At 40.3% G+C, this 14,435-nt stretch overlaps 1 protein-coding gene across 3 annotated transcripts in view; it reads right to left on the minus strand.

Moving 5' to 3' along the window:
• Positions 1–2,766: 2,766 nt before the first annotated feature.
• The window catches only part of FRRS1L (ferric chelate reductase 1 like), a 28,630-nt gene continuing 16,961 nt past the window's right edge, over positions 2,767–14,435 (minus strand). For 2 of the 3 annotated variants that reach the window (XM_043453102.1, XM_043453103.1), the window contains exons 4-5: positions 11,360–11,606; positions 2,767–9,232 (exon numbers count right to left, since the gene is read on the minus strand). In XM_043453102.1, coding sequence (XP_043309037.1) covers positions 9,060–9,232; positions 11,360–11,606 — 420 coding nt within the window. In that variant the 3' untranslated portion in view covers positions 2,767–9,059. The remainder of the gene's footprint in view (positions 9,233–11,359; positions 11,607–14,435) is intronic. The other variant, XR_006266605.1, reaches the window with a different exon arrangement.

The raw sequence follows: 14,435 nt of genomic DNA on the forward strand, positions 1-14,435 counted from the left end.
CTAAAAAATGGCTGGCCCAAAGTGTCCTTTGCTGGTAGGACAGGACACATTTTCATTGAAGTGATTTTTTTCTGGAACGTTTTATCTGGAATGATTGAAGTATGAGAGCTAGGGACCAAGTCTTGGAATTCCTAGTCTACCTTGGCTCTGTTCCCAACAATATACTCCAGCTAACGCTGAGGCTACCCAGAGTATAAACAACCAGCCTTCTGCTGCAAATCAGAGCAAGACTGATCCACCAGGAGATGGTGGAAGCATTTCAAATTGACCAGACTAATCCCTCTTTTATTTACAAGTAAACTATCTTTAGTTGAGAATCAAGTCCTGCTGGGTTTGAATCCTAAGCGATACTTGTTTGTACACCCTTGGCGCCACACTGTCACTGCAGCCTCCAGCTCGTCCCTCTATCTGCCCTCTCGCTCACTCCCATCAGTTCTCTACCCTGTAGCCAGCGTGATCATTCTAAAATACAATCTGATCCCTTCAAATCCTCCTTACCTTGTGGGAAGATTCCAAGCTTTTTACTATGACGTCCAAGGTCCTTTCTGATGGGGCCACACTCACCCTGCCTCACCTCTTCCCACTCTCTGCTTCATCCTTTATCCTCCAGCACTTGGGTGGCCCCTAACGATATCCAGGAGCTAATCCCTAGAACCTGTGAAGTATGTTACCTTCCTTACACTTTGCAGATAATGATGAGGTTAAGGACTTTGAGATGGGGAAGATTATCCTAGATAATATGGATGGGGTCTAAATGTAATCACAGGTATCTCTATCAGAGGGAGGGAAGGAGATGAGACTACAGAAGAGGAGAAGCAACCTGACCTCTCCGACCACAGAGGCAGACATTGGCGTCATGAGGCCGTGGGCCAAAGAATACCCACAGCTACCAGAAGCTGCAAGAGAGAAGGAAGGGTTCTCTCCCCTGGAGTTCCCAGGAGAAACCAGCCCTGCCAGCATCTTGACTTTAGCTCCATACTCTTCCATTCAGACCTCTGGCCTCCAGAACTTCGAAAGAATACATTTCTGTTGTTGGAAGCCACTAAATTTATGGAAACTTGTCACAGCGGCAATAAGAAACTAACACAAACTCTGTCACATGACAGTGGTTCCCAACTCACCCTGCTGGCCTTTCTCCTGGGGGTGCGCTCCCCTTTCTTGAAGATGCCTCCCCACATCCTTTGCCTGCTTTACTCCTATTCCTTCCTTAAGATTCAGCCGCAGGAACTTCCCTGGTGGTCCAGTGGCTAAGACGCCACGTTCCCAGTGCAGGGGGCCCAGGTTCGATCCCTGGTTAGGGAATTAGATTCCACATGCTGCAGTTGAGAGCTTGTGTGATGCAACTAAAAGATCCTGCATGAGCAACTAAGACCCTGTGCAGCGAAATAAATAAATACTAAAAAAAGAAAGATTCAGCCTCAGTACTACATCCGCTTTCCTGGTTACCCCAGGCTGGGTGAGGATCCCTGCTCTGAGCATCTCCTTACACTGCAGTCACCAAACAATATGATCGCGGTGTTCATGTATTTGACTCCCCGAATAGGCTGTGAGCCTCTCAGGGGCAGAAATCAAGAGCAGGTCTTCCTCTTGTCCTCCATGTGTTCAGTTCAGTTCAGTCGCTCAGTCATGTCCGACTCTTTGCCACCCCATGAACCACAGCATGCCAGGCCTCCCTGTCCATCTGCGTAGTTTCTCACATACTGCCGCTGCTATTGCTAAGTCATTTCAGTCATGTCCGACTCTGTGCGACCCCATCCCTGGGATTCTCCAGGCAAGAACACTGGAGTGGGTCGCCATTTCCTTCTCCAATGCATGAAAGTGAAAAGTGAAAGTGAAGTTGCTCAGTCGTGTCCGACTCTTAGTGACCCCATGGACTGCAGCCTACCAGGCTCCTCCGTCCATGGGATTTTCCAGGCAAGAGTACTGGAGTGGGGTGCATTGCCTTCTCCATTCTCACATACAGATGGGCACATAAGAGTCCTCAATAAAAATTCATTGAATGAATGAATCAACAAATGGTTAAAGCTTCTTGACCTCCTGGAAGCAAGTGACTTTCACGTCCACTCCACTTCAGCAGTCTCTTTTTACAGCCCATCCGCTGGCCCTTGCACCTGGGACTGAGCCCGAAGAAACTCAGAAGTCAAACATCATCAGCCAGGGTCAGGTCTGATAGCTGAGCTGCCCACTGAGAGTACTGCAAAATAAATACCACTAGGATACCAAAATAAATACCACTAGGATACCAAAAAATAACCAAATACTTGTTTGGGGAGGTGGTAAGAATTAGAGCCTACAATGCAGAATGTGGTAATAATTAATTCTTTCTTAACATGACATTCCTTGCACTTTTCAACCTACTCCTAGTTTCTCAGTTTGCTCAGCTATTGCATTCTGCAATTTCCACGCCACCCTGAGGATTCATAAGCCTTTACCACTAAACTAACTCTTGTTAATATACAATATGATTTAGTTACCACTAAGGTCTGTAACGAAATTCTTAGAGCTAGTATGCACTGTTAGTCAACTAATACAATTTAAATGAGATTATAGGCCTCCGTTTACTATCTGATAAAGGTATTAGGCTGAAGCTTTAAATATGGATTTCTTTTGCAAATTGTTTTTCTGCAAATATTTTTACCTGACTACTGCAACGTGATTTTTTCTTTGTCAGGATGACAGGCTCTCATCTTCTCCAAAGTTTATAACTTCACAAAGACTTTACTGATGAAAGGATGTAAAACAAACAAACATAAAATCAAAAATGCATCAGAGTAAAGCAGTAAAGAATTACAAACTTTAATGACATCAACTGAAGAATTTCAAACCATGTTGAGAATCTATATTTTAAAGTTTAAATCTAGTTAATATATTCTAACTCTAACATAATCCTCTAAAGATTGGAGTATTTGTGATGTCAGATGGGCAGAACAATCACTTAGGAAGCATCTAGGAATATTGCTACAATTACTTTACATAAATAGAAATCCATGTCTTTATTAGTAAGATACCACACATCATAGAGTAAAAATTCACATAGGACAGGCTTATAAATATACATAAATCTCAAAATCAATCACAAGTGAACATTAGGTACACAATTATTATAAAACAAATATAACCCATCAATGTCTATTTAAAGGCATAGTTCTTACAAAATAGTATTTGATAGACAAGTCTCAAAAAAGTATTATTAACACTTCTGGAGCCAGATTGTTCCAGCATATCAGCGCATCTGGGGGAATAAGGCATGTGGAGAAGTTGCATTTACACTTCCAGGTGGTCAGGACATTCTATCTGATGAAAAGATAACGGCTTTACTGATCTGGGTGAATGCCACAACCACCACAACACCCCATAATCCTACAGAATTGATCACTCTCCAGAAGAATGAAATGGAATAGCTATTTGCCTAATGGCCAATATCCAGGGGAAACAGAAAACATTAATGTAATATCAGCATAGTAGAAGTGAAAAATCCCAAAGAGCTTGATGATTCACTTAAATCTTTAATCATATTTAAAATCACATTAATAGCCACTATTTCCATGAAAAAGAATGTATACTCATCTATTAAATATAAAAACAACCAAGTATAACTTGAAACTAAATAATTGATTAAATGAATAAGGAATCTATTTAAATATAAAACATGGCTAGGTTGCATGAACATGCCATTTACTCAGTTCACACTAGTCTTAGTTTCTTAACTAACTGTATAGAAAAGTCAAACTCAACAATGATACTTTATACATTCTTAACAAGTCATAGAATGTTGAGTGGAGGAGGCAAAGTTTAATAAAGGACCCAGGAATCCTTTCTACAAACTAAACTACCATAAACTCAAGGGTAGTTTTGCCTATAATACACACAATGTTTTACCTCTTGAGTTTTAAAGTATTTAAGAGATCAGAAACAGACACAATCCTGACAAAGACTTTCAAATGGTATATATATATGGGCATTTATGTATAAACACAGTGCTCATCACATATGCACAAATGTATATACAAACACACTGAGAATAATCAAACTGTTCACTAAACATAACCAATTCTGTTTAGAGAACAGAGCAATTCTATACAGTAAAGTATTCCCATCTCAGCATTTGGACTATTGTGTGGTTCTCAAACATACTTCCATTATGACACAGGAGGTGCTGCCATAGTCACATGTGTAAAACACTCCCATCCCATGAATGTAATAGATTTAGGTAATACTTAAAAATTGTCTAGAGGAAAATACATTAGTCTGAAACACTGTACAGCTGACCCTTGAACAACACAAGTTTGAACTAGTTTGAACAGGTCCACTTAAATATGGATCTTTTTCAATAGTAAATATTACAGTGCTACACGCAGTGAGGCTGGTTGCATCCTTGGATGTGGGACTACGGATAGGAGGAGCCTCAGACGTGGGAACTACATATTTTGGAGGGCTTACTCTAAATTATAGGTGGATTTTCCACTAAAGGACAGTATCAGTATCCCTAAGCCTTTGTGATCTTTAAGGGTCAACTGTAATCCCACCATGAAGAGCAATGGCACAGTAAAAGCCATTCACAATTGCCTCAACCTAGATAAAATAAAACTGCTGTTCACCCAGCTCTGACTTTACTGCTCTCTCTCTCACATCAACTCTGGAAAATATATTAGAATGCAGGTTCTAATGGGAATGCATTATCAAGATAACAATCCATCAATTCTAATTTATTTTACAAATTACTCACTAACATCGATATTTTTACAGTTAACTAGTAACAACTTACATTACTGGCAGTATCCTATGCAACTGATCATGATACCTGGGTCATTTAGCTGAGAGCAAGAGTAGGAAAACTGCAGTCCACAGGCCAACCTGCTGCCTATCTTTGTATGGTCTGCAAGCTAAAGTGGTTCTTACATTAAAATTTTTTTTTAATCTAAAGAAAAATATGGGTGACATGTAAAAGTTATATAAAATCTGAATTTGTGTCAGTGAAGTTTTACTGGAACACTGCCATGCTCACTGGTTTATGTATTGTCTGTGACAGCTGAACAGCTGAGAGACTTTAAAGCCTGGACCTTTAAAGCCTATTTATCATCTGAACCTTTACAGAAAAACTTTGCTGACCCTCAGGCCAGAACTAAGAATGACAGCCTCAGTGTTAATAGCTCTTAAGCACAAAATCCTGAATATAGACTGTAAACTTAATTACAGAAACAGTAGTAAAAAAAACTCTGTGGGATGCAATCTATCCCTGAGTTGTCCAAACTGTCCAATTTCCTTAAGGACAGAAGCCAACTAAAGATAATGAAATATGGCCCCTGCATTTTGTCTGAAATCATGTTGGCAAATTCATCTTTGAGACTACAGTGAAGCAAGAAAAGGGCACTAGGCCCTAAGTTGGAAGACCCGGGTTTTAGGTAAGTCACTTTTAAGACAAATACATTCTAATCTTTTCCAATCTGTGTATTATTTTTAAATAATATAAAAAGCACTAAAATGGCAAAATAATCAAAATGCTTTATTTTTTCTTTTTCAAAATGTTTTAAGAAAAGAAAAAGAAAGTAAAATGTACCCCTTTCCCTAAATCTAACTATAAAAAGTCCTCCTATTCATTGTAAATTGCTTAATGGAGGAAAAAAGTGAAAGTGAAGTCACTCAGTCATGTCTGACTCTTCGAAACCCCATGGACTGCAGCCTACCAGGCTCCTCCATCCATGGGATTTTCCAGGCAAGAATACTGGAGTGGGTTGCCATTTCCTTCTCCAGGAGATCTTCCTAACCCAGGGGAAAAAAGCACTTGGCTAATTTGGGTGTGGAGAGTGGGTGTGCATGTGCCTTTTTAAAGTAAGTGTATTGGATAAAATGGTGTCTCAAGCCCTCGCCAACACTGGTACATGTTCAGTCGTTTCAGTCATGTACGACTCTTTGCAACCTTATGGACTGTAGCCCGCCAGGCTCCTCTGTCCGTGGGGATTCTCCAGGTAAGAATGTTGGAGTGGGTTGCCATGCCCTCCTCCAGGGCATCTTCCTTAACCCAGGGACTGAACCTGCCTTTCTCACGTCTTCAACACTGGTTGGCAGGTTCTTGACCACTAGCGCCACCTTGGAAGCCAGCACTGGTAATTCATGCCAAATGCCTAGCCTCAGTTTTTTCATCTGTAAAACTGGACTAATAACAGAATCTACTTCCTCTGGTTGTTGTGAGGATTAAATGAGTTAATCCATGTAAAGTGCTTAGAACAGCACTAAATAAATTTAGCAAATATTATTATTCTACCTGGGCATTTACAAAAATACACTGGTTGGGTATCTCCCCTATAACAAGTACAATGTTAGAAAAAGGACTACCGAGATAAAATAGAAGTTGATTCTCCTATGCTAGGTAAGAATTAATGAAATTTGAGTCTACAGAATTTTAACTTTAGTATGTCCATAAACTGATGATTCTCTGAGATGATGGTGAAATTCAGTTTTGCATTCCTGGTCTATAAATTCTCATTTCTGAACAGTGATTATTGTTAAAAATGTCAAACTCTGTTTTACAGGGCAAAACAGCATTGTTATGAAAGATCTTTCTATTTATGTTTCAAAAGACAAAAGCTCAGTGTTTGCTAAGAGAATGACCACAGGAAGAACATAAAAATGTTGGCCAGTCTGGCAATATATGTGAAATACAAGCTTTGTGAACCAAACTTGCCACGAAGTAGTTTCATTTATGTATTCATTCAACAAATGTTTGCTGAGTACCTACTATGTAGGAGTGTCTGTTACAATCATGAATAACAAGCTGTAGTCCCTCCATTAGGGAGTTAGCAGGGAGGACAAGCCAGCAGTGAAGGAAAGTGTGATGAGTAAAATGACTGGGAAGCTGAGTGTGCTATGAGAGCATTTGGCAGGGGCCTGAACCCACTTAGTCCAGGGGATTGGAGGAAGAAACACTTAGGCTGTGACCTGAAAGATGCATAGGAGTTCAGCACGCCTAGGCAGTGGAGAATGTCTGGGCACAGGAATGTCAAGAGAAGCGAGAAATTGGGTCTGAAGAACTGAGAGCAATTCAGTCTTGCTGGGACCCAGCCAGGTGGAGGGGTGGTGACAAAAGACGGCAGTGCAGGTAATCAAAGTGTTTCTCATTTTACACTAATGGAAATGAGAGATCGTTGAAAGTTCAAAGCACAAATATGCAAGACTGGTAATCCAAGGAAAAACAGTTCATGAAACAATTAGCCTGACTTGAAAGTAAGCAGAGGGAAAATCCCTTAATTTATTCTTTCTCTTCCTGCTACAGAGACTAGCTTGAGTCTCGATTTAGTTTTAACCTATTTATAGAGGAATTATTATACACGAGGGGGTGAAATATAAAAATATTTGCTTTCTTATTTACAATGTGGGTGTTGCACACTCAGTGTCCTCACGGCTACACAACCACTACACAACCACCTTAGAAGGTGACATACAGGCCATCCTCAGCCAGGGCTGATGGGCTTCGTAATGAGGCCACTGCAGTCAGGTGGAGCCTGGGACTTGAGTCAGATGACTTGAGTTTGAAGCCATTGTTCAATGACACTGGACCTCTCTCCATCTGCAATGAGGATCATTTCTCCTGCATCCCTTGGATGCAAGTGGTAAATTGTGCAAAGTCACAGAACTGGGATGCTTTCGTCATTTTGTTCAGTTCCAGAAGCATGTGAAAGCCTTTTCCACAGGGGAAGTGGCCTTTCACCTCCGACATGGATTCCAAGGATGGCATTAGAAATCACAGTCTCCAGTGTTGTTTAATCACAAAACCCACAAAGTTGAAGACAGCTTTAAAGCAATGGGGTGTGGTGTGGTGGGGAGCCAGAAGACTCCAGAACTCTACAATGGGAATGCCTCAGCAGCATACACCCATAGACGCTTTCCCTCTAAACGGGCTGTTAACTCAGACAGCTGGAGTAAAGCAACATTTGGGTTCCTTTGAAAAAAGAAAGTGCATTAAGTCAAGACATTAGTATAAATTATGCTGATGGCTAACCCAGTTTACAAGTCTGAACATGTGAATGGATACTCTAAGTAAATTCACTTGATGGGGCATTTTCTAATTTTAAAAATGTCATCTTTAAAAGGTTTCTACTCCAAATTTCCACAATCTCCAAAAATGTTAATTTATTATCAAAATGCCTTGAATATTTAAGATGATTTGTGTATTATAATACATTTAATTGTACTCAACATATGTTGATTCTGACAACAAAATTAGCTGTAACCACAAACGAATACCTTAATTTATTAAATATAGTGGTAGTAGAGTCCAAATTCTAACTTCTAAGAATGCCCATATTTTTTATCCTTAATATAATTTTACATCTTCAGGAATACTCACAGTTTTGTTTCTAACCTTTCCAAGCAGCAATAAAAAAATGTGTTCCCTTAGCTACTTACTAGTTGAGAAGATATTTCAAATAAATCTGAACCATTTTCATATCACTGTTACCTCCATCATTCTCCTCATGAGCTGTGTAAATATCTAAAGACCTTCATGCTCTGTGGGAATCTGAAAGTTCTTCTGCCTAGAAGGCTGACTGTGAATTGGGCCGTCCAGCGAAGTTCTCGTTAGTATTACTCCAAATAACTCTCTTGAACTGTAGTTGGAAGAGTGAAGACTGTTTAGAGACACAGTTTCTAAGCCTGGCTTTCTCTGCTTCGCTATGTGTTATCTGACTGCGAGCAGCCAAGGCTACATGGCACAAGAATCATAAAAAGAGTGTCTTCTTGGGTCTCAAATTCCAATCAGTGTAATAATGATAGCAATAACCATTTTTGTCAACCCAACTCAGACATGTTGTAAAGCTCAAGTAAGAAAACATATTTGAAAATGAGTGCTTAGAAAAGTTTCAAGTACTTTCTAAAAGTGTGGGTCATTATTAAACAACACTCTTCAATTAGAAAAGAAGCTTGCTCTTTTTTCCAAAAAGCTGAATCATCTGTGTCTTGTTTTTGTTTTTTTACATAATAGAAGCTAAAATAATACTGAATATTTTTTAAAAATATACTAAAGGCTTTCTAATGCATTGACTCTGTTGGCTCTGCCATTGTGGTTAAGGGGTTCCCATCAATAAGTAGAAGGTCAGGGCAACAATTAGAAGCAGACAGAACGGAGAGGAGAAGGTCTGATAGGCAGCCGATGGCATAAAAATGTCCTCGTACTTGTAAATACTGACAACACGCTCTGAAGTCGGTGGTGAGTCTATATCATGTCGGGTGATAGAGCCTTTGAGAAGAAAGAAAGAAAAAGGAAGCAGCAAGAGAAAAAAGGTACAGATTTAAAATGATACATGCAAACCACAGAAAAATGAGACAAATCTTCAAAGAGCTGCTATTTTTTTTAAAAATATTTTTAATATTAATATATGGATCACTAACAACTCCTGACCGACACCCTTGCAGATGGAAGTCTATCGGATGTAAAGTGGAAGCCTGCCCAGGCCAGATCAGACAGGATGTGCTGTGTGTCCATAAGTCTGCATGTCTGTCTGGCAGAGTGGAATGGAGTCGTACGAAAGTAGGAGAATTAAGATACCAAACAAGTCTTTGGACGGAAAACATTTTTTGAGCTGGTTAGAAGAGGAAAAAGGGAAAGGCTATATGTAAAAGCTGCTTCATAAGCTAAAACTGATGGGAAGGGCCTGACCTTTTGATTAACCAATATGAAACTCGGGTGAGGGAGACACGCCCATGAGTTCTGAGCAAAGATCTCCTTGGAAAACAGGCCTCAAAGGCAGGGTTTTGAAGGTACTGTCTGCCAGGGAAGATGTGCCATACTTGACATGCCCAGCCCCTATCCCAGTGTCCATGCTGGCTCTCGTTAACACAAACCGAACTCCTCAGGTTGGCAAGAGTTTTTGTCTCAACGGGTCCCACTCTCCTCTCATTCCTAACCTCGCTCCTTGGTCACCATTGTGAATTCCCAGGCTTAACTGTGTACCTCCAGTTCATGCCCTTCTTGAGAGACATCTAATCCCATATCCTCCCTTCAAGGCTCAGCTCACAGTTTATCCTCTTTGAGAGACCTTAAGAGGATGAATAGGGTTTGATCACCAGAGAGGCATTAGAATAGTGTTCACGAGACAGGAAAAGCACAAGCCTGTCTGTAAGGTAGGCATGCGTCCGTGTTGTTTGGAGATATTGAGAACAACGACAGGATGCTGAGAGTGCTTATCAGGCAAAGTCTCCAGTGTTGGGGAGGGCTTGGAATACTGGGCCATGATGCCATATGTGTAAGAAGATGACCTTCTGAGGTGCAGCACTTGCCAGCAATTTCAAATACTTGTTTTCATTTAACCCTTACAATAATGCTATGAAATCAATATCATTATTATCCTCATTTTAGAGAAAAAGAAATTAGAACTCAGAATTTAGATAAAAGCTAGATACAGCTACCAAGGGGCAGAATCAACACTCAAACTCAGCGTTTTAGATTCCAAACCCCATCATTTAAAATAAGTTCATTTCTCCAGCCTAAGACATAGTTTATTTCCCAGGGTACTAAGAGTAGTCAAAAATATAATTGCAGATTCATTGTCAGTAACCTGGGAAATAAGCAAATGGAAAAGGGGTCACAAATCTGGAGGCATCCAGATGTTTTCCCAACTAGAAACAGGCAAAGAAAGGCATGAAATTTCCAATCAATCACTGGCAACAATTTAAAGGAAAGAAAAAGATCATATTAGACAATGGATGGAAAAAAAAGTGAAAGTATCAGTCACTCAGTCGTATCCAACTCTTTGTGACCCTGTGAAATATAGTCCACCAGGCTCCTCTGTCCATGGAATTTTCTAGGCAAGAATACTGGGTAGCCATTTCCTTCTCCAGGGGATCTTCCTGACCCAGGGATCGAACACGGGTCTCTTGAGTCTCCTGCATCAGCAGGTGGATTCTTTACCACTAGTGGCACCTGGGAATCCCCCGAGCAGATTCCTTAAGCTCTCTAAAATGAGGATAATTCCTACAGTTCTGGACATGGTGAGAAGTAAATGAGACCATTGTGAGAAACAGAGTCCATACACCATATACAGCAGACATACGATCTGTTTCATCAAGCCATAGCTCATCATAGATTATCTTGTATTTAACTATGTTAATTTAACATAACAACTAAGTTAACTTGTAAGTTAACTATTAACCTTCTTGCTTTAACTATGCATGTGTATAGCTTGTCCCATTCTGTGTTCATGTGTATGGTAAGTCCATTACTATACTCTGAAGGCAGGATCCTGTCTCCTTTTTCTATGTTATACAAAGTGCTCATCACTTTCTTAGAAATAATGACTCCCAGTCAATAATGACTCAAGCACAGCAGTGTCTGGTGTTTAATCCAGATGCCAAAATGTAAGCTTACCCTGAATGGCTGGACCCCAAGCAAACAGGTAATACCAACTCAAATGCAGATCGACAATCGTTTCATCTCTGGGAACGTTTACAGGCCGTTTAAATCTGCAGGTGACCCGATTGTTCTCAAAAACTCCTTCTTCATCTCTGGCAGGGTTTCTCTGAATCTCCTTTGCCCACTGGCCTACATTATAGAAGTGCTGTATGCGGACCCTGCCATTGTCGTCGTGGACACAGGCCATGACATCGTCACCACCCTGACACAAAAGATGATGGAGAAAAAAGTTAAAGGTGCATCTTAGGCAAACTCTTCAGCTAGAGAGAAATTTCACTCCAAAATATACATTCCATGACCTGTGTAATTGGAAGTCCCACCCCCAAAATTGCTTAAAATGCCATTAAAAACCTTTAATCAAGTGACCAGAGTTTGCACCACTATATCTGGCATTGAGTGTCTCCTCATGTGCCACTTAGGGAAGATTACATCACCAGCTCTCTAGCAGTCCTGCCAAAAACACAGATACTTAACCTAATCATGAGCAAACAAATCCAAATTGAAGGTCATTCTACCAAAAAAAGTGGCCTGTAACCTTCAAAAGGGTCAATATCATGAAAGACTAAAAAAGAAAATGCTAAAACACTGTTTCAAAATCAAGAAGAAGACTAAAGATATTGTCATGTCAACACATGACAACTAATGGTGTTCCTACACAGACCCCTGAATCATAAAATAAAATTTTCTATAAAGCATAGTATTGGGGCAAAGGGCAACTTTTGATAGTGGACAGTATATCTGATAAAACTACTGTATCTATGTTAAACTTCCTGCATTTAATAAATTATATAATGAAAAAGAATATCCTTGATCTTAGGAGATACCCGCTTAAATATTTAGGGATAAAGGGTCATGATAAAGGGTCAATCTAACCTCTCAAGTTTGTAGAAAATAATAAAAATAGTAAGTAGTAGAAGTCAGAGGAGTAGCAGCAGCAGAGAGAGATAAAGCGCGTACGGCAAACGTTACTGTTTGTGAATACGTTCTGGAACCAGATGGTGGTGGTTCCACACCAGGAATGCAGTTGATGCCACTGAATTGTATACTTGAAAATGGTTAAAATAGTAAGTTTTAGGTTGTATATGCTTTACCACAATAAAAAGTTATGATTTGGGGAAACATACATATAGGAGTTTATTAGACGACTCATTGGAAAAGACCCTGATGCTGGGAAAGATTGGGGGCAGGAGGAGAAGGGGATGACAGAGGATGAGATGATTGGACGGCGTCACCGACTCAATGAACATGAGTTTGAGCAAACTCTGGGAGATGGTGAAGGACAGGGAAGCCTGGCGTGCTGCGGTCCATAGTGTCCCAAAGAGTCGGACACAACTTAGCAGCTGAACAACAGGTGAAACATGTATATATATAGGAGCTTATGGTCCTATTGCCAGCATCTGTTGGATCATAGAAAAAGCAAGAGAATTCCAGAAAAACATCTACTTCTGCTTCATTGACTATGCTAAAGTCTTTGTGTGGATCACAACAAACTGGAAAATTCTTCAAGATATGGGAATACCAGACCACATCACCTGCCTCCTGAGAAATCTGTATGTAGGTCAAGAAGCAATAGTTAGAATCGGACATGGAAGAATGAACTGGTTCAAAATTGGGAAAGGAGTATGTCAAAGCTGTATATTGTTACCCTTCTTATTTAACTTATATGTAGAATACATCATGCAAAATGCTGGGTTGGATAAAGCTCAAGCTGGAATCAAGATTTCCAGGAGAAATATCTGTAACCTCAGATATGCAGATGATACCACCTTTACGGCAGAGAGCGAAGAGGAACTTAAAAAGCCTCTTGATGAAGGTGAAAGAGGAGAGTGAAAAAAACTGGCTTAAAACTAAACATTCAAAAAACGAAGATCATGGCATCCAGTCCCATCACTTCATGGCAAATAGATGGGAAAAAAATGGAAACAGTGACAGACTTAATTTTCCTAGGCTCTAAAATCACTGCAGACGGTGACTGCAGCCATGAAATTAAAAGACACTTACTCCTTGGGAGAAAAGCTATGACACACCTAGACAGTGAATTAAAAAGCAGAGACATTAATTTGCCAACAAAGGTCCATCTAGTCAGAGCTATGGTTTTTCCAGTGGTCAGGTACAGATGTCAGAATTGGACCATAAAGAAGGTTGAGCACTGAAGAACTGATGTTTTCAAACTGTGGTACCAGAGAAGACTCTTGAGAGTCCCTTGAACAGCAAAGAGATCAAACCAGTCAATCCTAAAGGAAATCAGTCCTGAATATTCATTGGGAAGACTGAAGCTGACGCTCCAATACTTCAGCCACCTGATGCAAAGAGCCGACTCGTTGGAAAAGACCCTGATGCTGGGAAAGATTGAAGGCAGGAGAAGGGGGCAACCGAGGCTGAGATGGTTGGATGGCATCACCGACACAATGGACATGAATTTGAGCAAACTCCAGGAGGTCGCAAAGGACAGGGAAGACTGGTGTGCGGCAGTCCACAGGGTCACAAAGAGTCGGACACGACTGAGTGACTGGACAACAACGACAACGGTCCTACTCCTGCAACTTGTCTATTGGATTAACGTTTAAAAAAACAAACAAACTAAAAAAGTTAAAGGTGTTTATCAGCTATGAGAAATGTACCCCTCTGTGGAGAATCCTGATAATGGGGGAGGCTCTGCGTGTGTGGGGACAGGGTGTGTGGGAATTTTCTGTACCCTCTTCAATTTTGCTGTGAACCTAAACCTCTCTAAAGAATAAAATCTAATAAAGAAATCAGCAATGCATTATTTCCAAAAAAAAGTCAATGACTATTACAAAGAGGTTCCATGTTGCTTTTCCCATGCATCAGGTTTTGAAAATCTTTAAATCTGTGCTTCTTAGAGTAATAGGAAGAGAAAAAGAAACCTAGATTTTAAAGGCCTTTAGATAGCAAAATGTCAAACATGAAATGTGGATGCTTCTTACTCAACCTCCCTCCTCTGAGCCCCCTTATGGTAACAGCTGCACCATGGATGCAAATCCATTCCTGGACAAGAAATGGTCAACTGCAC

Source organism: Cervus canadensis, chromosome 30, assembly GCF_019320065.1.
Source record: "Cervus canadensis isolate Bull #8, Minnesota chromosome 30, ASM1932006v1, whole genome shotgun sequence".
Lineage (NCBI taxonomy): Eukaryota > Metazoa > Chordata > Mammalia > Artiodactyla > Cervidae > Cervus > Cervus canadensis.